This window comes from Capra hircus, chromosome 8 (genome assembly GCF_001704415.2).
Source record: "Capra hircus breed San Clemente chromosome 8, ASM170441v1, whole genome shotgun sequence".
Taxonomy (NCBI): Eukaryota; Metazoa; Chordata; class Mammalia; order Artiodactyla; family Bovidae; genus Capra; species Capra hircus.
This window is the reverse complement of record NC_030815.1, coordinates 78,013,254-78,038,054: the sequence shown is the minus strand read 5'-3', so window position 1 is coordinate 78,038,054 and position 24,801 is coordinate 78,013,254. Positions and strand designations below refer to the sequence as shown.

Below are 24,801 nucleotides of genomic sequence, written 5' to 3'. Positions count from 1 at the left end.
CAGGCCCAATCTAGTACAAAAGTTAGTTCAGTTATAGGTTTTATCTTTTTAGGTGATATATTTCTAAAACACTTGTTTTTCTCCCTACATCCCTTTGCCCTTAAAAATCAAGCATGACAACAAGAAAAAAAGTAGGGGTTTGAGATGGTAGAACATGACCCCAAATCTTCACTTTCAATATCACAAATTCCCAGTTTCCAGAAATGACCCTTTTCTTTCATACCCAAGTTCTGAGATCTCAATTAACAAATCTAATACTCCAAGGGGGCCAACTCCAGGTAATCAGTGGATTTGCATCATTGAATACAATTCTAGCTGTTAGCATGTTAAAGGGTGGAACCCAGACAGACTGGGTAGGACAGAACCTCTTACCAAGAGGCCACCAACCAAGATGGTTCTCAGTGGCAACTTGCAACATCTTAGTGCACCTTCATTTATGTGAATGAGTTCACCTAAAGTCAAACCTCAAACAAAAGGCTCCAGGCATAATTTCACGGAATCAAAACCAAACCTCTAAATCCTTTAACTTTGTGGCCTCCTAAAGTCCTCAGGGCTGCCCCTGGCACAACTCTCATGTTGAAATCTTTCTCTTGACAATATCTAGAGAACCATGGAAAGGGCAGGATGGTGTGGCGGGCTGAATTATGTCCTCCCCAGACTTACATGCAGAAGCCTTAGCCCCTAGTATCCCAGAATACAGTTGTATTCAGAGATGGGCCTTTAAAGAGGTAATTAAGCTAAAATGAGGCCATTAGGGTGGGCCTTAAACCAGTCTGACTGACATTCTTATACGAAGAAATTTAGACACAGAGAGAGACCCCAGGGATGTATGTGCACAAAGAAACCATGTCCTGCACATGAGGACGTACACAGCACGAAGGCAAAGAGTGTAAGCCAAGGAGACAAGCCTTAAAAGAAAACAACCCTACTGTCTCCTTGAGCTTGGACTTCCAGCCTCCAGCACTGTGTGAAAACCATCTTCTGCCATGCAAGCCACTGAGCCTGCAGTATTCTGCTGCGGCAGCCCAGGCAAATACAACAAGGAAGGAGGGAAGCCCAGGGAAGGAGGGCCCTGGGCCTCCTCACGGGTACTGCCACTCACCCTGTAGTAGTCAGTGCTGTACACGTCCCGGGACATGCCAAAGTCCCCGATCTTCACCAGGAGGTTCTCGCCCACCAGGCAGTTCCGGGTGGCCAGGTCTCGGTGCACGAAGTGCTGCGATGCCAGGTAGACCATGCCTGCAGCGATCTGCTGGGCGATGTGCAGCATCTGCGATTGCGTCAGCTCCGCCGGTGGGTTGCCCTCGGCCATCAGCACTGCATCCGGTCCATGTGCCCTGGGAAGGACACGAAAGGCCTCATGGAGCCTCGGCTCTTTGCCTTGAGGGGTCCTGTGCCCCTCATCAGCTGCTGGTGTGGGAGGATACTGCTTGCCTTAGCAAAAATAGGAGGCAAGGACAATCCACCCATAGTTTTACCTCCAAAACCTCCAGAGTACCCAGGCTTCATTTCCCAGAAAGTCTAACATTTCCAGGACCCCATGGGCCTGAACAGTGCTCCCTCAACATACAGACAGGTTCACCTTTTAGGGCTCTGGAACTACGCTGGGGTCAGGCACTGGCTAGATTCCAAAACCCTAGAAAGCAGTGGGTGGCTGAAGCAAAAACAAGTGAACAAAAAAATATGCAAATTAAAATAAAACACTGGAGGAGAGTTTCACTCTCCTGGGGTCAGGAGTCAGTGTACCCCAGTAGGAGCCCCTCCTGCAGCAGAGGGTCCTCACCCAGGCTGGTCCCTCCAGAGTGCAGCTCTGATCTCCCCCACTTCACCCGTTCCATGGCCCAACATGGTTTCAAGCTACCCTTGTCATCCTCAACCCAGCTTGGCAAAATAACTGAGCATCCTCATCCCAGGCATTCATTCCCAGTGAAAAATGCCATCTCCTTCAGCTCAGCCCCATCCCTGATCTCCAGCTCCATCTGCACTGGCCACCACAGAGGGCAGCTTTCTGAATCACAATACATTTAGTCTCTCACTGGGGCAACTTTTATTCCCCATACTATGTGTGAAGTATGGTGCTGTTGTATATCTTCTTCATATTCTGTCTTATCCAGTTTTCTCCCAGCTGTGTGGCAACTTAAGGCATCTGAACAGTGGCATGTGCTTCAGGGAAGGGAGGGTCTCAGTCTTAGGATGCCACTGTTAACCCCTTACCTCCACCCCACATTCCCCAACTTGGAATTCTGCCTGGTGTGCTAAGACTGGAGTCACCGCCCGGATGGACTGAGGGGGTGCTGCAGGGCCAGGAGGAAAGGCTACTTTTGCTGCTGGACCTGCCAGGACAGTCTAAGGGCTTCTCCCTCCCAAAGGCAAACAAGGGAGAAGATCCTTCAGGACAGTTGGAAGCACTTCAAATAAACATAGAAGATTCTAAACAAATTTTAAAGCGGGTGACCCCATCCACAGTGTTCCAGAGCTATATCAGTATTTGAAAATAAGAGCCAGAATTATCCAGGAACATCCAACTTGTTTTGCCCCTCCTACCGGCCAGCCCCACAGCCCCTCCCACCACGGCTGCGGCCACACTGGCTCCCAAAACACACTGTCACCAGACATTTTGTTCGTGCGTTTTCAGAGCATAAGCACTGGACAAGGAGGTGGGGAACTTCCCAGTGCTGGCTGTGTCCAGCCCTGTGGCCCGGGAAAGTCTTTTAGCGAGTCCAGTTTGTTGTTGTTCTTCAGTTGTTCAGTCGTGTCTGATTCTTTGTGACCCCATGGATTGCAGCACACCAGGCTTCCCTGTCCTTCACTATCTCCTGAAGTTTGCTCAAACTCATATCACTGAGTCAATGATGCCCAATCTGTAATTTTCTCATTAGTCAAAAATCCAAAGGTCTTTTATGTTGGGTTATCATTTGATTTGGCTGTTGTTGCTAGGTTGGGTCTGACTCTTGTGACCCAATGGACCATATCCTGCCAGGCTCCTCTGTCCATGGGATTTCCTAGGCAAGAATACTGGAGTGGGTAGCCATTTGCTTCTCCAAGGGATCTTCCTGATCCAGGGATCAAACTTGGATCTCCTCTATTGCAGGTGGATTCTTTACTGACTGAGCCACTGGGGCTGTCACTTAGGTTCCTTTTATCCGAAAACATCTGGATATAACCTTTCCTGTTTTGGTACAAGGCAAATTCTAACACATTTATTTCACCTCCATTCAAACTCCAGCCCTGACTGCCAATGGTCACACTGAGGCGAATACAGGAAACGCCTTGGCTTCTTTCTGCTCAGACTCTCTTACTGGAGTAAGAAGTCTTACAGTGCAGTGGGCAAGGTTCTAGGTTATCAGAAATGAATTTGATCTCCTTCTAACATGCTAGTTTTGACCTCAGTGGGTGCAGACATCTCTGGGCCTGCTTCCTCATTCTGTGAAGTGGGGATACTGACTATAGCTTCCTAATACGATTACACTGACAGAAGAGGCTTTAGACACGGCTTGTGTGGTGCCTTGTGGATTTTCACTTTAAAGCCAGAGGGAAATGCTTTGAAATACAGTTTTCCTTAAAAAAAGAAATGGATGGTGATATGAAAACATTCATTATCCCCTGTGCATTTCTTTTTGTGGTTGGCCTGTGACGAGGCTCTCAGAACTGGCCCTATGCCCTCACTAAAGGTTACTCAAACCCAACCCTTCCTAGCACTAAGGGGGCAGGGCAAAGTGACAGTATTTTCACTCATCATAGGAAATGCCAGGAAAGGGACCTAGAGATGCACATAAATTATGAGAAACACCCAGAAAATGTAAGCCAGGGTGAAATCGTCCCAGATTCAGTTCAAAGAGTGACCTACTGTGATGATAGATAATCTGTGGCTGAAATAAGGCTGTGTACCCTCTCATCGATGTGATGGACATGAATTTGACTAGGCTCTGAGAGTTGGTGATGGACAGGGAAGCCTGGCGTGATGCAGCCCATGGGGTTGCAAAGAGTTGGACATGACCGAGCTACTGAACTGACTGACTGACCCTCTCCTATCATGTGTGCCTGTGTATTGAGGCTGCATGCAGGCATGCCAGGTTGCTTCAGTCACTTCCAACTCTCTGCTACCCTATGGGCCATAGCCCTCCAGGCTCCTCTGTCCATGGGATTCTCCAGGCAAGAATACTGGAGTAGATGTTGTCCCCACAAACTTTCTTCTCTGACACATTTTCCTCTTTATTCTGGTGGATGGATCCGTAATCCTGGGAGTTATACCTTCTGCATTATGGCAGCACCTGGACTGCTCTGTCCTCCAGTTTCTATAGTACTGGGAGAAGCCACTGGAAGTTCCATGGAGCCACTGGAAGTTTCAGGAACTGTAGAATTTAAGGAACAAGTCAATTGCTGAGAGAAAGTAGAAGGGGGAATGGGTACTGCTGTGTTTAGAAATGGCATCACATGGCTTATATAGTCTGGATCATTTTGACCCTCTATAACCTCATGAATGGGGCTTCCTAGGTGGTGCTGGGGGAATCCACCTGCCAATGCAGGAGACCTAAGACACAGGTTCAATCCCTGGGTAGGGATGATCCCCTAGAGGAGGGTATGGCAACCCACTCTAGTATTCTTGCCTGGAGAATCCCATGGAGAGAGGAGCCTGGTGGGCTATGGTCCATAGGATAGCAGAGAGTTGGAAACAACTGAAGCAGTTCGGCACACCTGCACACAACCTCATGAATATACACGCACACGTGACAGAAGAGGGGACACAGCATTATTTAAGCCCCAGAAATCCAGACTCCTCTAAGAATCTTTTTGTGGCAGAGACTTTAGGAAAGAGAAAAAGGTAGAGGCCAGTGCAAAAGCCACCTCTGTGTGTGCAAAACCCGCATCCTGCAGCAGTCTGCTCCATAGCACTGGAAAGCAGGGGCTCTCCAGGGCCCCCTGCCCTGTACGCCCTCCCCTTGGGGGTGGGGCAGGCTCGTGCATTGTTAACCAGACATTTCTCCCGCTCAGTTCTGGGTATCTTGAGTAGAAAGTCCTGGTGCAAAAAGAGGGCAGGCAAGGCTTTTAAATAAGTTCTTCAGAGGAGTGCAGGCCAAGGTGACAACCCCTCTCTGCTTCACTCCACAGGGTACCCTGCAGCTCTTGGAAATAGCAACATATTTCACCTCTTTCAGGAGAACATGCCTCAAGAGGGGAGAGCCCCTCTGGGCTTGGGGAGCAGGTAGCAGGGTCAGGATTCTGACCAGGGAGGCTTCCCTCCCTGCCTTGGCCTGTTGTCTCCCATTGTGGGTGGCAGAAGCACTCAGCCACACTCTTGTGGCTCTTCAGTTCAGCTCAGTTCAGTCGCTCAGTCGTGTCCGACTCTTTGCAGCTCCATGAACCGCAGCACACCAGGCCTCCCTATCCATCACCAACTCCCGGAGTCCACCAAAACCCACTGTGACTCTAGAACATTACAAAACACTGCTTCCCTTCTGATTTTTAATGGCCCCCTCAAGAGGAAGTGTTGATGTGATTGAGGCAATGGGCTTTGCAGCCAGGGGTCTGGGTTTGAATCTCAGCTCTGTCATTCATTAGTCATGTGACTTTTTTCAGCTGTATACTGTGGACGTTGGTGTGCTCTGTGCTGTGCTAAGTCACGTCAGCCGTGTCTGGTTCTTTGCAACCCCATGGACTGTAGCCAGCCAAGCTCCTCTGTCCATGGGGTTCTCCAGACAAGAGTACTGGAGTGGGTTTCCATGCCCTCTTCCAGGGGATCCTCTCCACCCAGGGGTTGAACATGCATCTCTTAGGTCTCCTGCATTGGCAAGTGGATTCTTTACTGCCAGCACCACATAGGAAGCCCCAGGGATAATGGCAATGATAGCTGATTAAGTTGATACATTTAAAACATTTAGAATGCTTAGAAAGACTCAATAAATAGCTCTTTGGTTTGGCCTTGCCATGAGGCTTGAGGGATATTAGTTCCCTGATCAGGTGTTAAACCTGGCTCCCAGCAATGAAATTCCCTTGTCCTAACCACTGGACCACCAGGGAACTCCCAATAAACAGCTGTTATCACTTGAAAAAAGGGCCCTTTTCTATATTCCCTTCATTGAAGGTAATTCAGGAGACTTTTAAGAGGAAAAATTGTAATCTCCCTGAAAGCAAGGACTATGCTTGACTCCTCATCTCCCAGCCAACCTAACATAAGGCCTGTTCCTGTTGGTCCTCAATGGCTTTGGGATGAATAAAAGGGGTGGGAGGATAACTGTAGACATCTGTCTTCACAGAGAAGTTCCAATGATACTTGAAGACACAATTCATGGCAGTGTAAGGACATGGTTCCCTCCCAGAAGGAGGAGAGGACAGACTGTAGTTCACAGCACATCCTTGCACCTGAGAACCTGATTCTTGGCATAGAAAACCTTTTGCTCTGAGAATTCAGCAGGTTCTGAAATTGAGTAGAGGAGGTTTTCAACAACTCCCTGCCCTGTACAAGCTGCCAAGGGAGAATCAGGTGCCTGCTCCTTCTGGAAGGCATGCAGAACTAGGGATGGAGCTGAGAGTGAACGAATCAACACACACACACACATGCACACACACGTGTGCACACACACACATGTGCACAGTCTGAGCTCACAGAGGCATTTACTTGAGTCCAGGTGAGTACATTTGAATCTATTATTCTACAGTTTGGGGAAAGCACCATTTTACAATAGGGACATAGTCTAGAACATGGGAATACAAGGAAATTAGTTCTCCTATAAGCAGCTAGATCTCAACTAAATGCAGCTTCTTTTCTTCCTTTCACATTAGATGAGTCAAACTGTGTATAAGCTCCCACTGTTGGGATGCCATTTCCAAACACAGTGGTACCCTCTCCCCATTTCACTTTCTGTCAGCAATTGACGTATTCCTTATATTATACATTTCCTGAACTTTCCAGTGGCTGCATGAAGCTACTGGTACTGATTTTATTGGAAATCTCTCTCTAGTGCCTGTGGAAACTGGAGGAAGACAGAGTAGTCTAAGTGCTGCAGTAATGCAAAAGGTGTAATTTCCCAGGATTACGGATCCTTCAACCAAAATGAACAGGAAAATGTGTCAGAGAAGAAGGGCTATGGATGCAACATCTATTGATTACCTGCTCTCACAATGGGTTTCCCTGATGGCTCAGACAGTAAAGAACTTGCCTGTAATGCAGGAAGTCTGGGTTTGATCCATGGGTCTGGAAGCACCCCTGGAGAAGGATATGACTATCCACTCCAGTATTCTTGCCTGGATAATCACATGGACAGAGGAGCCTGGCGGGCTATAGTCCATGGAATTGCAAAGAGTCAGACATGACTGAGCGACTAACAATACGTTAGCCTTTTCTAACACACAACATTAGCCATCACAATAGTCCCAACACCAGTCCATGAGATGGGTGTTATTATACTCCTTTTGCAGGTGAGAAAACTGAGGCCAGTGAGGAACATCTTCCTTATTTCTCTTAAGTTAAACTATCTACCAAGGAATCATAGCTAACAACTGCATTTTAAAGTAAACAGCATGTTAGAGCCAGATGTGTCTTTGAGAGGATCTAACTCAGACCCACCTGAGGGTTGAGGTGATTGAGGCAAAGTGGGTTGGGGACCCACCCAAGGGCCCCAAGCAGCAGATGCAGAACAGGAAGGAGAACTGTGTCTTCCAGCCCTCACCACTGAGACTTCTTACTTTTCCCATTGTGTAAGATCTTAAATGTGTGGCTTCCATTTGCACATCTGCTTAATGTAAATAAAAGCATCACTTGATTTCCTTCACCAAGGAGTATCGGGATCACCACACTTATTCTCTCCCCTGGTAGATACAGGATAAGAAAGCTCACTATGGGTTCCAGTGAGCTTGGGTTCCCCATGCTTCAGTTTCCCTCACTGAGGTAGTTGGTGTATGAGTAGAAATCACTAGTAGCAGGATTCAAGCTTCTGCTTGTTGAAAACATCCTACCGGCTTCTATGCCGTGAGCTTTCTATTCATTCTAATTCAGCCTCATGCTTACCCTGCTGGCTCAGTAGTGTCATCAGAACAGCTAAGAGACTTGCTCAAGGTCATTCAGCTAATACATGCCAGAGCTGAGATTCAACTCCAGCACAGCATCCTGCCTGGATCATTAGTGTCCCCTCAAGAGACACTGCTCTGCGATGCCTTTCACTTTGTGAGGTATCTCTCACTCGCTATATCTTGAAGCCCCTCCCAGGCCCCTGCACCCATTGCCCCAAGGAAGGGACCTGCCTGAGAACCTGCCACTGAAACAAGACCCAGTTTGGCCAGTGCTGGAAATCCAAGTGACAACCCTATTTAGCAACCCAACAACTCCCTTTTATCCACCACGCTTCCCCTTTCCTCATTTTGCCACCTTTCAGTTTCTCCCTGACCGCCCAACCCCCAGATGAAGCTGGCCATCTTTTCCTGACTTCAGGGACTTGACTTGAGTCCCAATCCTGAGTCTTCCCTAGATCTGTCCTTCCTTCTAGATGTTTCACTCTTTTGATGGTATTCTTCACTCAATCCTCTGACCTACTGACCTCCTGGTTCTGCTTTCTGTCCTCAGAACAGAGTCCAAATGTCCATCTTTCCAGCCATGACTCCTCCTACCTCCTTGTCTAACCCTCCCTTCGCCCTGGATTTTTGCATTGTTGGGTGTCTCCAAGACTCATCACTCTCACCAGCCCTTTTCCTGTGACACCTGGGAGCCTGAGCTCTTGCTGTTTCCTTTTATCAGAACAACACTCTTCCCTTATCCACCAGGCAAACTCCTACAGATCCTAAGGCCCATCTCAGATGTACATGTCATGTACCATTTAATAAGCCAACACTCAATAAATGCAGGTGGGAAGGAGTGGAATCATTAGTGTCACGTTAGTAGAGTTTGTTGATTCAGGAAAAGAAGCAGGGCAGTGGACTTGGGCTCTTTTTCTGTGGCAGGCATTGGTGGTGTCACCAGGATAGGTGGTTCCAGAGAAAGCTCCAGGGGCCCCTTGGTCACTCCTGGGAACTTCCTGTCCTCACCCCCAGCTCGTATGGAGCCTACCTCCCCCCTGGCTCCCGGCACCTCCCGTACCTGAGGAATTTGTTGAGGTCCCCATGCTTCATGTACTCGAAGACCATTATGAGTGGGTCGCCCTCCACGCAGACGCCATAGAACTTGACAATGTGCTCGTGCTGGAGGTTGGTCAGCAGCTCGGCCTCGCGGTGGAAGTCCTTGCGTGCATTGTCGCTGGCATCCTTCAGCGTCTGAGGGCCAGGGGCAGAGAAGAGAAACCAACACAGCTCAGACTGAGGGTGTGAGCGGGAAGCTGTCAAGAATTATTCTAGGGGGCTTGAGGTTCCTGGATGGGAAGGTCATTCATCCCATGTATCACACACTCAGGTATCAAAAAATTGAGAACAAATGGCCTAATTCCTGAGGAAAAAAATGTTTGTATGAAGAACTGAGGAAAAGCTCCTTCTGCATATGGAAAGTTTTACAGTTTACGAAGCATTTGCATAGGTGTTCTCCATTAAGCAACTGACATGAACTTTTCTTTTTACAGGATGTTGAATATATTTCCTTGTGCTATACAGTAGGTCCTTGTTTATTTTATATATATTAAATAGTAGTGTATATCTCTTAAACCCAGATTCCCAGTTGATCCATCCCTCCTTCTTTCCTCTTTGGTAAACATAAGTTTGTTTTCTATGTCTGTGAGTCTATTTCGGTTTTATAAATAAGTCCCTTTCTATCATTTTTTTAGATTCCACAAATATTTGTCTTTCTCTTTAGGTCCATCCATGTTGCTGCAAATGGCATTACTTTGTTCTTTTGATGGCTGATTAATATTCCATTGTATATATGTACCACATTTTCTTTATTCATTCATCTGTTGCTAGGCATTTAGGCTGTTTTCTTGACTGTTATGTCTCGGCTATTATGAATAGTGCAGGTATAAACATTAAACTGCAAGTATCTTTTTGAATTAAAGTTTTCATCTTTTCTGGATATATGTCATGAGTGGGATTGCTGGATCATACGGCAACTCTGTTTTAGTTTTTTAAGGAACTTCCATACTGTTCTCTATAATGGTGGTACTGACTTACACTCGGACCAACAGCGTAGGAGGGCTCCCTTTTTGCCACGTGCTCTCCAGCATTCGTTATTTGTAGACTTCTGATGATGGCCATTCTGAGCAGTGTGAGGTACAGCTGTTAAGACTTTTATCCTCATCATTTTTAACCATGGTCCCAATCATTACCTCTCCCATTTGGGGGCCAGTTGGGCTTCCCTCATAGCTCAGTCGGTAAAAAAATCCGCCTGCAATGCAGGAGATCCCGGCTCGGTTCCTGGGTCGGGAAGATCCCCTGGAGAAGGGATAGGCTACCTACTCCAGTATTCTTGGGCTTCCCTTGTGGCTCAGCTGGTAAAGAATCCACCTGCAACGCAGGAGACCTGGGTTCAATCCGTGGGTTGGGAAGATCCCCTGGAGAAGGGAAAGGCTACCCACTCCAGTATTCTGGCCTGGAGAATTCCAGGGACTATACAGTCCATGGGGTCGCAAAGAGTTGGGCATGACTGAGCAACTTTCACTTTCACTTGTACTTTCTAGGCTGTCCTGTGCACCTCACCCCTACTCATATAAACTTTGTAAAGCTTTATATTATGAAAATATTTAGTAGAGAGAAGAATATAATAAACCCTCAGGTACCCATCTTCCAGCTTCAACAATGAAGATATCTCCAGTCTTTATTATGTAAGCTCTCCAAAGACTTCCCCAGCTTGTGCCCCACCCACTGCTGGCTCAGGAAACGTCTGTGCCAGCGAGCTCATGAAGGCCAGTCATGCTGCCACAAAAACCATGTCCAAGAGCAGGCAGACGGGCTCTGGTGCCTCTAGTTCTCTGTTCATTCCATTCTGCCTCCCATCACAGTGTCACAACAGGGCACAACTAGCATTTGTTGACGCCACACACACGCTGAGCTCCTGTCCTATGCCAGTCCCTGACCAGAGCTGCAGCGGCATCAAGAAGATGTTGACCTAAATAGCGGCCTCAGACACTCATGAGCAAATAGGGTGATAAATCACAGTTATAATTCAACCTCCAGACACAGTGCCTGAATGATCTGGCTTCCCTGCATCTCTATCCAGCTTGATCTCTTGACATGCCTGTCTTGAAACTTATGCTTCCACTTTATGAAATGTCTGAAGCTGCCCAAATGACACTGGCCACATTCCTCCTGCCCTGTCCGTGTTCATCTCTCTGCCTGGTATGCTGATTTGGCCGGGGTCACCGATACTGGGGGTTGAATAATATCCTGCCCCAAAGGTATCCACATTCTAGTTCCTGAATGTGTTACCTTACATGGCAAAGGGGGACTATACAAATATGATTAGGTTAAGGATCTTGATGTGGGGAGATGACCCTAGGTTATCTGAGTGACTTCAATGTCATCACAAACAAGGATCCTTATGAGAGACAGGCAGGAGGTTTTTCCAGCAGTCATGTGTGGATGTGAGTGTTGGACCATACAGAGGGCTAAGTGCTGAAGAACTGATGCTTTTGAACTGTGGTGCTGGAGGAGACTCTTGAGAGTCCCTTGGACTGCAAGGAGATCCAAAAATCCTAAAGGAAATGAACACTGAATATTCATTGGAAGGACTGATGCTGAAGCTGAAGCTCCAATATTTGGTCACCTGATGTGAAGAGCAACTCACCAGAAAAGACCCTGATTCTGGGAAAGATTGAAGGCAGGAGGAGAAGGGGATGACAGAGGATGAGATGGTTGGATGGCATCACTGACTCAATGGATATGAGTTTGAGCAAACTCCAGGAGATGGTGAAGGACAGATAAGCCTGGCATGCTGCAGTCCATTGGGTCTCAAAGAGTCAGACATGACTTAGTGACTGAACAACAATAACAAAGAGGAGCAAGAGAGAAAAACTGTTAGGATAGAAGCAGAGATGAGACAGGAGAGAAGATAATTTACTGCTGGCTTGGAAGAATTAAGAAGAGGCCATGAGCCAAGGAATATGGGGAGCCTCTAAAATCTAGACAAGGCAAGGAAAAGAATTCTACCCTAGACCCTCCAGAAGGAGCCAAAGCATCTTGGCCTTAACTAAGAAAGCCTAATTTCAGATATCTGCCCCCAACACTGTGAGAGAAATAATTTGCATTGTTTAGGCCCCTGAGTTTGTAGTAATCTGTTACAGCACCTGTAAGAATACATAGACTACCACTATACCTGGTTAACATCTAGCAGTCCTCCAAGACTAGGCTCTGCCATCACCTTCCTGAGAAGTGTTCACTGACACATGGATTGTTGTCATGTCCATGCAGCCTGGCCTCCCAGGCTAGCTTGGACAGCCCTCATATGTGCACCTCATCCCACCTCTATCATATCACTCGCCATAGTACACTCTAATTGCACATTTATTTGCTTATCTCTGGTATAGATGGTAAGCTTCTTGACCCAGGGACTGTGTCCCCACCTCTGCACTGCTGGCACTGGGCACAGCACCAGGCACATGGTGTACAGTCCAGAGGTGTTTGTGGAATGGGTGATAAAGGCAATGAGAAGCAAACACTGGGAGCAAAAGAGGAGGTCAGAGGGAAGCCCAAAGGACTCCTCCTGGGAGAGGTGGCATGTGACTCCCTTCTCCAAGGAGACTGCAGTAGGTCATGATCAAAGTTAGATGGCAAATGAGAACATCTATATTCACTTAAGTAGACACTGGAACAGAATGAAAGCACTGTCATCTGCTAGTGTGTCTGAGTGCAGGGCTCGCACTGTGTCCTGTGTCCAAGAACTCTGTCAGGTACTTGGTGGTCATTGTGTAGCTCACTGCCTGGATGCATCTGACCTGGACAACAAATGGACCTTGGGATATGCCACAGGTCAGGATCCCTGGGGAGAAGACTGAGATGGAGTTTGGTGGGCAAGACACGTATTGGGATTCATACTTGTGGGAGGAATTGGGCAGAAAGTGAGGCTAAGCTGTGATGCAGTCTAATAGAAGCTCATCTGCCCTGCAGGATGAGCCTTCAGAGTGGTCCTGAGTTGGGCAAAGGGGCTGGGCCTTTATAGCCCCTTAACAAGGAACCATTGGATGGTGGACACACCAGGAAAGGAGTATGACCTTGAGTGGACTTGCTGAGCCCTCATAAGTTGCTGGCACCCAAGGACTGTCTGTTGCAGCAAGTGCTTCATTCCCAGGGGGTCTGGGTGGTCTGTCATTGAGTTTACCACACAATGAGTTTGTAATATGCAATCAACCCCACCTAAGACTGCTCTCCAGACAGTACACTGAGAATACGCAGGGACTGCCTTGCATCAGCAACAGGAAATATAAGCAGCAGCAAGATCATGAAGTTTTTTCTGTTACGACCTTTCCAGAAGCTAGTATTTTCATAAACTGCCTTTAGTAGGATTTGAAGCTTTCTTTCCAGTGACCTAACCTAAGGAGACAGGAATTGTAGGTATACTTCTCATTAGACCAGACACAGTTGCTTCTTCTGTCAAATTCTAGAGATTCTAGGGATGTCATTCCAAAAACAAAAAGTGTCTGGTGATGGGGTTCACTATTCTCCCTTAAGAGTGCGGTTTTCTGAGAAGTGTCCCTAAATGCACCAGTGGTTCTGCTTGGAAAGTGAGCAGATTTGGGCCAGTGAGTGCTCAGAGAGGCCATAAAGCTGTGATAGAGTCGTTGCTACAGAAACTGCACATTTCTTCATATAATAACAAAATGAACAGTGACTGAAAATTTGAGGTCTAGGGCTCTGCTCCCTTTCAGCTCAGAAAACTGGGCTCATACACTTTCAAACTAATCTCCTCTCATCTCTGTTGCATTGCAAGTGAGAAGACCTTATCTTGGTGATTTGTTTACCTTGTTTTCACCCATTGGCAAGTTCTTAACTGTTTTTTTTTTTTAATCCACCCACTGTTTTGTAGATGAGGTGAGTAGATGGACATGGAGGGATGCCCCTCATGTCCTTATCAGCTTTGGGCTCACAGAGCAAAACACACACAGAGCATTTCTTACACTCAGATTTCCATTATGATTTTGGTAAGTGCCCGTCTCCCCTACGTCCTTTGACAGAAATGTGTTGTGTTCACCCATTTATCACTGGCTGCCTATCTCAGTGTCTGGCAACTTCAAGAACCCATGACCCATGAGGTCTGTGCAAACTAGAGATTAAGGAGCATTGGGAAGGGATGAAAAGTGATTGGTTATCTGGAAAGACAGAGCATGAGCCCAAGTAAGGAACAGAAATGAAGGAAGTATCTGGAAGAGAAAGCAGGTAGGGGGTGCAAGGTTAAGGAGAGGACAGCCCAAAGCACTCTCTCCTGGACAGCTGACCCCAAAGTTTGTGTAGATATTGACACTGGTGATACCCACAGGGGAGCAGGTCTAGCTTCACATCAAAAGATCCAGGTTCAAACCTTGGCTCTGCTCTGGACCTCTCTGAACTCTGGTTTTCTCTTCTGTAGGATAAGGAAGGGGTAACAATGTAATTTCCTTCACAGGCTGCCTGGCAGGACTAGGTGAGGTAGTATAAGCTGAAATACCTCCCCAGCTCCCTGGTACAGACTGATATTTGGGAGATTCAAACTTGAAACTTCAACCAATTTGCATTCAATTTGCTCATGCTAAGTAAGATCTGAGAAGGCCAAAAGATGCATGGATAAGGCATGAGGCCAGTCCAAGGCATGAAAGTACCTCTGAGACTGCCTTGGTTCCCTCCTGAAATCCCTTGAAGCCTGTGGAGCTTTCTCAGAGATCCAGTCTCTTTATGCGCTCTGCTTTGAGTTGCTGCTGTGGTCAGGCTTTGTTCCATCTTTAACCATGATTTGGAGAAGGCAACTGAGATTTTCAGGTCATTATCAAAAAGCATGAACACATTCTGCAGGTAAACATTCTTCTCAAGTTTCAGCTATGCAGTATTGACTCAAGAATGTTAGATTTTGTGTGTTTATATGCGTGTGTTAGAGACAGAGAGAGAGAAAGACAGAGATGAAGGGATGTCAGACAGCAGGGTAGAGTGGGAAGGAAGACAGGGTTTTCTTGTGTTGGGGGCACCAAACTGAAAGACTTAACAAACATCTCATATTTCCATTCCCCAAAGCAAAATCCTACAAGAAGAGACTCCACTCTCGGTGCAAAACTGTGCTTAAAAACTGTACTTCAGTACTATTTCTCAATTTAAGAAACGAGATCTCACTATTCATGGGACAAACGTATTTAACAAATCTGGCTTCATCCTATGTATGTGCCCATCCATTTTTACATGTAAAGTTCTTTTGCTAAATTATGATCCAATTCTATTTTAAGAGATTCAGAAAATATGGCGGTAACGAGTTGGGCAAAATCATCTTCTGAATTTGGCACTCGAAGGACAGAATTTTTCTAAGGGTGGAACCATAGCCAGACAGCAATCAGAAGCTGGAAAAATCCTGCTATCAACCCTATTTATAAATTTCATCTCTGTTTTAGCACCGTGGCTGATTGTCATTTTACTCAATTAAGGGTGGCGTGGCTAGTTCCCCAAGTCCCTTGGCAATGGACACAGGGTGGCAGCTTCCCTCACTGACAGTCCCTTCCACTTAAGTTTCATTCTGACAGGCATATTTGCCCCATCATTGAACACTGCTATTTTCTTACTCCTAGCATCTGCTTTGTAGCTTCATTTCATCTTATTCCTGGTGAATTTCCTGACACTCTAAAGATGCTACCCTTTCTGAAGACATTCTCAAGGGAGAAGACTTATCCAGAGCTTCAGTGAGTTACTGTCTGGTGTTCACATTGATCCAGAGTTGGAAGAGTGGATTAAAATGAAATAAACTCAAGTACAGAGCTGAAGTGAAGGTAAAATAGGAGAGAAAAACAAAAGAAGATTAACATTTTTCTGAAATGCTTCCACAGACTATTAAGACTAATGGGAAGCTAGTAGGAGAAGCCAGAGGACTTATTTGAAACCATTGGTGTGGCTGGATGCTGTGGGACATGACAAATGATTGTGTGTTCAAAGTATAGGTGGTTTAGGAGTTGTTTTTCAGTTGCCAAGTTGTGTCCAACTCTTCACAACCTCATGGACTGTAGCATACCAGGCTTCCTGTACCTCACCATCTCCGGAGTTTGCCCAAGTTTATGTCCATTGAATCAGTGATGCCATCCACCTATCTCATCCTCTGTCACCCTCTTCTCCTTCTGCCTTCAATCTTTCCCAGCATCAGGGTTTTTTCCAGTGACACAAGGTAAAATGAAGACTATCCTTTTTAACATGCTGATCTTATATCTTTCTCTTATACATTTTAGAGAGCAGAGAAACAGAGTTAAGGTGAAAGATAAAAAAAGAGATTATTATGGCAAAACCTTATTACACACTATGCATACCACTGTGCTTAAAGCATAAAAGGCAATGAGTAAACTCTCCTATGGGGCAACCAATATCTGTGAGAATTGTGGCCAACATGCTTAAGTGTTTCTGGGTCAAGATCTGTTTCTAACTGAGACTGTTTACTCTTCTGATGTCTTCCAGATCTGCAATGTCCAAAATGGTAGCCAACAGCTGCATGTGGCCAGTGATAATTTGAATATAGCTGGTCCAAACTGAGATATGCTACAAGTGTAAAATACAGATTTCAGATTTTGAAAACTTGGTATACATAAAATGTCTCATTAATATTTTTAGATTAACAGTATGTTGAAATGAAAACATTTTAGGTAGATTGAGTTAAATACATTAATAAAATTAGTTTCATCTGCATGTTTATACTTTTTAACGTGCAGACTAGGAAATTTTGAAACACAAACAATTTGTGGTTTGCTTTTGTGACTCACGTTGTACTTCTACTGGACAGATCCATTCTATAAAATCCACCTTAGTAGGCTATTAATGAGTCAATCTGCTTTGGGGGAAAATAATGCTAAACTGAAATAGTGTTAAGACAGACATGCTCCTCATACAGTTCCTTACAGGCAATGATTACTCCAGTATTTAGAAGGAGATGGTGAAGGACAAGGAAGCCTGACATGCTGCAATCCATGGGTCACAAAGAGTTGGACACAACTGAGCAACTAAACAACAAAAGCCACAAGACTGTATGATTCTTCTAACTTATAGGGTCATCTCTGAAGAAAAGTAGATGAAGCTTCTAACCAATTCTTACAAAAGTGAAATTTTGAGGAGTATATTTTAATAAATTCAGAGAGAGAAAGAGCTTGATAGAAATAAAATGTTAGAAACTAAGAAGAGTGTAGTAACTGCCCTCCTAGCATTCCTAGAAATGTAAAAGCTAATTAGATGACTGAATAAAGACAATACTGCTCACACACACACCTAGATAGTTCTCACTGTACTAAAAACCAACACTCTGTATATCAACTCAATGATATGTAACCGGCCCTTGCAAGGATTTTAAATATATACCAAGTGGCAGTCTCAAATACAAGATTCATAGCCAGGGTGCTGATTGCTGCTATGTTTATTTTCACAACCATGGTTCCAACTCTAACAAGTCAAACATCTAATGAGAATCATGAGGTTAATTTCTAATTCACATACTTTAAGTACTTATAGAATTTGAGGAATAAGATTGATGGTTTGTGTGTGTATATTATATCAAGTTGCATATTATAAATGCTAATCTTTGAAAGACAGGAAACTAATTCACAGCAACTGTCATATTAGAGAAATATTGACTCAAAAGAATAAATCAGAAGTTGGCCTCCAATATGGACAATTGCAAGACACTTACAGGCTTTAAATACACCAGCATTCAATTGACTGAGATAATTCCACTGGATAGAAAAGAGCTGATGGGTCCCTGTAGACCCTGATTCGACTCTGAGTTGGGCTGCCATGTTAAAGTCAATTAAAAAGCAGCCCATCTACCACAATGCATATTTTCCAGAGATGCACAGGAGTTAAATGAATACCCCAGCTATGTTTGGTATCAGATGAGTCCTCAGTAGAGTGGAATGTACTGCTTGGTTTCAGCATTTCTGAAAAGATGTATGTAAATTGGAGAAAAGCCAAGAAAAAAAGGGTTAAGGAGACAAATTAACGAGACAAAAAACAGATCTCCCATCAAAGGTTAAAAGTTGAAGTTACTGGGGAAGGGACATTGATGGAGCAACTTAATAACTGGGGCCCAAGTGACTCCAGTACAAGAGGGATTCTGACACGGGAAATGTTACTGTCCATCCTACAGCACATGTGAGTGTACACACACACACCCACACACACACGAGCACATGTATACACATGCACTCACCAAGAAAGAATGCACTCCCACTACAAGAAGATAGAGATCTATTAAGCAATGTCCAGACAATAAGATGATTAAGCCTTTTAGCAAGCCGCTATTAAAAGTTTTACAATTTGTTACCAGAAACTTATAAAGATGGAATTGATAGTATTTCCTGCAACATTATATTCTGTTAAGGAATATAACTATCTTTTAAGGGCAACACTGACAAATATTCTCTTAACTACATCAATCTTGTCATCAATTTCTATGTGTGGGAAAGGAATTTCACATACTAAAGTAAATTAAGAAGAGGAGAGGGGCACAGGAAGAGGGAGGAATGGGTGAGAGACTTCACAGATAATCAAGATGTGAGAATAGAAGGATGACTCTTCTTAAAAATTAAAAAGAAGGAAGGAAAGAAGAAAGACAAGAAGAAGGAAAGGAAGGAAGGAAGAGAAGAAGGGAGAAAGAAAATAGCTATCTGGTTTAGAAATAAACTTGTGTGGATGAAGTACTTGAATTGATGAACTCTTGACACTCTTTCTTATCTACAGATTGTTTCCCTGTTCCAGAACCGGTGGTTCCTGGAAAGTGGTTCTTTTCAAGCTCTTCCACTGCCCTTACAAATATTTTAAGACAACTGGCTTTAGTTGCTCTGGCCTATAAGTGGTCTCATCACACTGGATTCTTGGACTGCAGGCAGGTGCCTGGCAGGAGCACTGAGTGGAATAACTGGACACATGGTATTTCCTTCTTAAGGAATCTAAAGGTAAGTTATAGAGCCCATGGGAGCAGCAGCTGGCAGGACGCAGCAGCCCAAGCCAGGGAGCAGAGAGGGGTGAGATAGCTGTGCCATGCCAGCAGGGAAGCCTGGAGGAGAGACCTAGTGCCTCCTGCAAGGATAACAAAGGGACTGCCCTAAGGGCCAGTTCAGATCCTAGCGAGCTTCTAGACCCAACTGCTCTACTCACAGTGAGGTCCTGCAAGTCCTATTTGAGATGGTCATCTTTCATTTTTTCCTGTCAGATCTCTTTTCTCTGTCTTCTCACTTAGCAGCTCTACCATTCTTTCAGGAAACAAACACCTCCCTACATTTGGTCAACATGTGTGAGGACAGCTGACCTCATCTTCCATTTGCAGGGATATGCATGTGACCCAGGCCTGGATAATCAGAACATTCTATTCCCTTGGCTGGAGGGCCTGGTGAAACAACTCAAGATAAACCAATAGGAGCTGGCCCTTCAACTTGTGCATAGTTGTTGGGAAAGAGGAGTTCTCTTTTGGGCTGCCAGGATGGCTGCATGTAAACCCAGAGCAGTTCTTGCTGAATCTTTACCATAGTATGGGGAGAACCTGCCCAAGAATGCATTCAGCATAGAAGAAAGCAGAGCCGAGAGATGGAGAGAGAGAAAGAGAGAGAGAGAGGGAATTGCTGATGCCAGGGAGCTAGAGCACCAACAGCAAGGGTTTCCAGTAGTCTGGGCAAATAAATTCCCTTTTCTGCTTAAATCAGCTTGAGTTGGGTTTCCAATGAACATTATACTGCTCTTATATACTGCTCAAAGCTGACTGAGATATTTTGCTTGCATCCCCACATGAGGTGAAAGCACTCACTCTGGAATTTTCTTTATTTCCACCTATTTCCTTGAATTACATTTCTATTTGGGAAAACAAGAATCTCTCTCTTATTATCATACACAATTGAGCAAAATTACCCACTCCTTTGTATTACCTCATACATCACGTTGAATTTCCTCAATTTGGTTTATAGGGCATGTGTAGGATTCAGTACATAAAAATATGATGCACAGGGAGCCTGGGGCTGATGTGGAGGTCAGAGTTTTAGTCCTTGGTCTGACATTAAGTGATCTCGTTCAAGCTATGTGACTTTGGAAGGATCATTTATCTTCTCCGGGCCCCTCTTCTGTTTCCTCATTGGCAAAAAAGTATGAGTTAAACTAAAAAAATTCAATAATAGCTCTATATTTCTGCATAGTGATTTAGTTATTTCTAAAATGATTTCTCATTAGATTACATCGTATATATATATATATATATATACACATATACTATACACACATATAAATAGCTGATCAAATCATTTCCTTAGTTAGAAGTGCCAACTGCCAACTCTTTACTTTTTCAAAAGGCTCTTTTTCAATAGTCCATCCATCCATCCAACAAGCATTTATTGCCTGCTACTACATATTAGGCAATGTGCTAAAAGGTATGATTCCTACCCTCAAGAATATGCCACTCTACTGGAGAAGATAGACAAATGTTGCTGATTCAATATACCCACAAATACACGTACTGATTAACAGCCTTAACAAATGCTCTTAAGGATAAGTACAGATGCCTCAATAACATGGAACTGGGAGGTCTGACCTAGACCAGGGAGTCAGAGGAGGTCTCCTTGAAGGGGTAACTTGAGATGAGAGCTGATGGGTGAGGGGAGCTGTATGGCTCCTCTGTAGGGCTGTGCCCCCCAGGCACGGGCATGGCCATGGTGTGTTAGATACTATGTGAGCTGGCTCGTGGTAACATGCCACAGAGTGTATTAGTCAACTTTGCCAAAACCCTTGCATCATTTCCTCTGTTGTTGACAAGCAAATATTTAGTAATATGAAAAGAAAGAGCCCTTCGTTAGATACTAAAGAAAGTGCCTGCTGAGCTCAGACATCACGGTTTCGCGCCTTGCCAAGTCTTGTGCAGCATCTATAACTCCTTTTAACTCGCACCTCAAGGAAGTCACTCAGCTTCTCTGGATCTGTCATCTATAAAACACGAGACGTGGGTTATAGATACGATTCCTAAGGCCTCTCTTGTGTTTCTAGGAATACACCTGAGTTAGTGGAGAGGGGGAAGAGAGACTATGAATCCTACAAAGCCCACTTGTGGCTATATTTAAAAAAATGAAAATTAGCGTGCATTCACAGCGCAAGGAAATGTAGGAATTGTAGCTACTGAAAAGCAAATTGGATGGAGCCAAAAATAGTTAATGCATCCACAGCTAATGCAGAGAAACTGCAATGAAGTGTTTCCTTGGCAATTGAGTTACTTAAAGATAAAGGAACTTATTTTGATCAAAGACTGGTTTCTATGCATCTCATTTTCTCTTAGGGTTCTCCAGTTGTCTTTCAGTGGGAAGGCACAAATCCATCTCACTAAGAAACAAAGGTCATCCAAAAATATCAAGAAAAGGGCAATCTGACTGGATCCAAACAAGCAGATACTCTAATGGGAGAGGCTGGCTCAGGCTCTGAACCCTTGAGGGGTCTGCACAAGCCTAGGCTAACTCCCATCTTAAACTGACTTCTGCGGATCCCTCAAGCTCTTTAGTCATTTGGAACAAGCAGCGTCAAAATTTACAGGAACCTGACATCTGTCAGTCTGAATGCAAAACCTTGGATTTCAAACCAGTCAGCTCCTTCTAGAGAAGGAAAGAGGACAATGGCTGCTATTTCTTAGCATGCATAATCAATGCTGCAGGGGTTGCTAGGCAACAGGCAGAAAGTCTGTCAAACATCCCTGGGTGCCTCCAATGGAAGAGAAGCAGCCCCGGCAGCCACTCCTCAAAGGTGACAGGTTATGGAGGCCCTGGAGGCCACGTTCAGTTCCTTTTTAAAAAAATTCCTTTATTGTGGTCAGCAAGGCACCATAGACATTTTCCTCCCAGACTTCTCAGATAGTCTTTGAATACACTTACAATTGGCCCACATGCCTAAAAATGAGCAGGTCAGGCTGGCAAGAGGCAGCTCCATGTGTTATTCTGATCCCATTCATCCCAGAGCCCATGAAAAATCGGACTTGTTTCTTGCGTGGCTGTGGCCTCTGGATCTCACAGTTAAAATGGGCCCCCGCCCCACTGAAGCTTGAAATCATTCCGGCCAAGGTAAGCAAAGCCTCTGATTTCCACAAAAGGCTACATTTGAGGTAAGGGAGATGAGATTTCTTTGGTGTACAACCTTGAAGTTGAAATGACTCTTTAAGCTGTGGGTATTTTTTTCTCACTACTTGAGATAAAGGGACAAGTTTTCTTTGTTTTCTTTTTCAGCAGTTTTGATTAAAGAGCAAACACTCATCGTGGGTTGTTAATCTGCAAATAATTATTTGGCAAAGCCAGGAGGTTCATGGGGACTGGGGCCTGGGTCTGGGTTGAACATGGGATGAGGGCTGTGATCGGGATTTAAAGAAAGGCTGCAGTCCATGGGGTGGCGAAGAGTCGGACATGACTGAGCGACTTCCCTTTCATTTTTCACTTTCAAGCATTGGAGAAGGAAATGGCAACCCACTCCAGTGTTCTTGCCTGGAGAATCCCAGGAACGGGGGAGCCTGGTGGGCTGCTGTCTATGGGGTCGCACAGAGTCGGACACGACTGAAGCGACTCAGCAGCAGCAGCAGCAGCAGCACCAACAGTAGTGATGGGAAGTATGCTGTGGGCAGGACCATCGGCTGAACATTGCTGACACTGGCTAATCCTTCATCTTTACTAGATTAAGCTCTGAAATCCTGTTTAGCATGCGTTTGGAAGGAAAAGTGATGTCTGAGTTAAAGGTGCCCTGGATTTAGCTGTGTAGCACTGGCTCCTTAAGGACACTGCAAGAAGTACAGAGGAGCAAGCGCAGAATTAGAAATAACAGGAACGTGAAAGGCGATACCCGCTGAGAAATTTTGAGTCTATTTCTATCAAGCTGAGGGCTTCCCACATGGCACTAGTGGTAAAGAACCCACCTGCCAATGCGGGAGACATAAGACATGTGGGTTCGATTCCTGGGTTGGGAAGATCCCCCGGAGGAGGGCATGGCAACCCACTCCAGTATTCTTCCCTAGAGAATGCCATGGACAGAGGAGCCTGGCTGGCTACAGTCCATGGGGGCGCAAAGAGTCGGACACGGCTGAAGCAACTGAGCACACACTACCGAGCTGAGGCCTCTCAGCTATTCCTACACTATCCTCTAGGTTTCCCTCATCTCCTACGATTTTCTCACATTCAAAGCTTTCACCTTGTGACCTCATGAAGTGAACAGTTTCCTGGATGGCCTCCAAACATCAGTGGGAAACATGGCCCAGAACTTGGCCCCAGGGCCCTCATTGTCCTTGTCTATGACACATGCGAGATTGGGGTTACATGTTCCCAGAATGTCTTCCAGCTCTATCCTTATATCAGGCTCTGAATCTCCAAAAATAGAGGCACCTTTTGGTCCCATTTTTCCAAAGGGGGAAAAAAAAGATAACAGCAGAAGAAAGCGAAGACTGCAGATATAACACTGCCAAATGTTCTGAACATTTTGTGCTTTAAAAAAAATAACAAACTTTTTGAGTAAATGAAAGAAAAGAGGAAGCCTTCTCAGCAGCAGGAATTAAACATCCTCAGGGTCCCTGCAGGATTCTCCTTTCACTCCACTCACCCCGCTTGACCTTGATTCTCTCCTGCATCTTCTTTCCCCTCTTCTCTCCTCTGTCTCACTACCCCCTCCACTTGCCTATCTTAGTGAGATGATGTTTATTCCATAGATATTACATTTCTCATCCCTAGAAAGGCCTGTCCTTTATTCACCCCAAAGTATAGCTTTTTAGGAGCCTTTCCTGAGAGTTTAAGTGTATCTGAGCCACTCGGCTTAGTTACTTTTGATGGCAAGGAAAGCAAATGCATGGTGTTTCATTAGGATGAACTGTAACAGAAACTATGTTTAGTCTGCAGGTTGGGAAAGTTCAAGAATCATTTTATTTCTCTCCTCGGTTACCCATTAAGCATATTTTGAAGTATTTTAAGGCTGAGTACAACAGTAATGGAATACATATCTCTTTTAAAAAATGAAAAGCTCCTCAGTACCATTTTTCTAGATTCCCTTATATATGTGTCAATATACAATATTTGTTTTTCTCTTTCAGACTTATTTCACTCTGTATAATAGGATGAAATGAGGTTCATCCACCTCAGCTCAATTTGCAGGGCAGGTATAGAGAAGAAGACATAAAGAACAGATTTGTGGACACAATGAGGGATGGAGACGGTGAGACCGCTTCAGAGAGAAGCACTGAAACATACAGAGTACCCTATGTAAAACAGAAAACTAGTGGGCAGTTGCTGGGTCACACAGGGGACTCCGCTCAGTGCACTGTGGCAACCTAGAGGGGTGGGATGGGGAGGGCATGGGAGAAGGGTTCAAGGGGGAGGGGACACATATATACTTATGGCTGATTCACGTAGGTATACAGCAGAAACCAAGACAACTCTGTAAAGCAATTATCCTCCAATTAAAAACGAACAAAAGTTAAAGCATTAAAAGATCAGAAAAATAAATAAATAAATAAAACACATCCATCAACTCACAAAGAAAGTTGTCCTGGTTATAATGAGGAAATAAATGCCACTTGTACAAATACTTTCTGTTTGGCCAAATGAACAAATAAAACCCAAAACTCAATCATCTTACGTTAGGTCACAAAGTTACATTTTATTACATTAGCCACATACTTATTCATTTGGCCCTTAATTCATTTTATAAACACATGCCTCTCTTAAGTGTTTTACATAAATTGTACCTTGGTGATTTTTTTAAACA

At 44.8% G+C, this 24,801-nt stretch overlaps 1 protein-coding gene across 8 annotated transcripts in view; it reads right to left on the bottom strand.

Moving 5' to 3' along the window:
- NTRK2 (neurotrophic receptor tyrosine kinase 2) overlaps positions 1–24,801 on the bottom strand; it is a 402,024-nt gene that overhangs the window by 76,744 nt on the left and 300,479 nt on the right. For all 8 annotated transcript variants that reach the window (XM_018052429.1, XM_018052423.1, XM_018052430.1 and 5 more), the window contains 2 exons: positions 9,068–9,240; positions 1,103–1,337 (listed from right to left, as the gene is read on the bottom strand). In XM_018052429.1, coding sequence (XP_017907918.1) covers positions 1,103–1,337; positions 9,068–9,240 — 408 coding nt within the window. The remainder of the gene's footprint in view (positions 1–1,102; positions 1,338–9,067; positions 9,241–24,801) is intronic.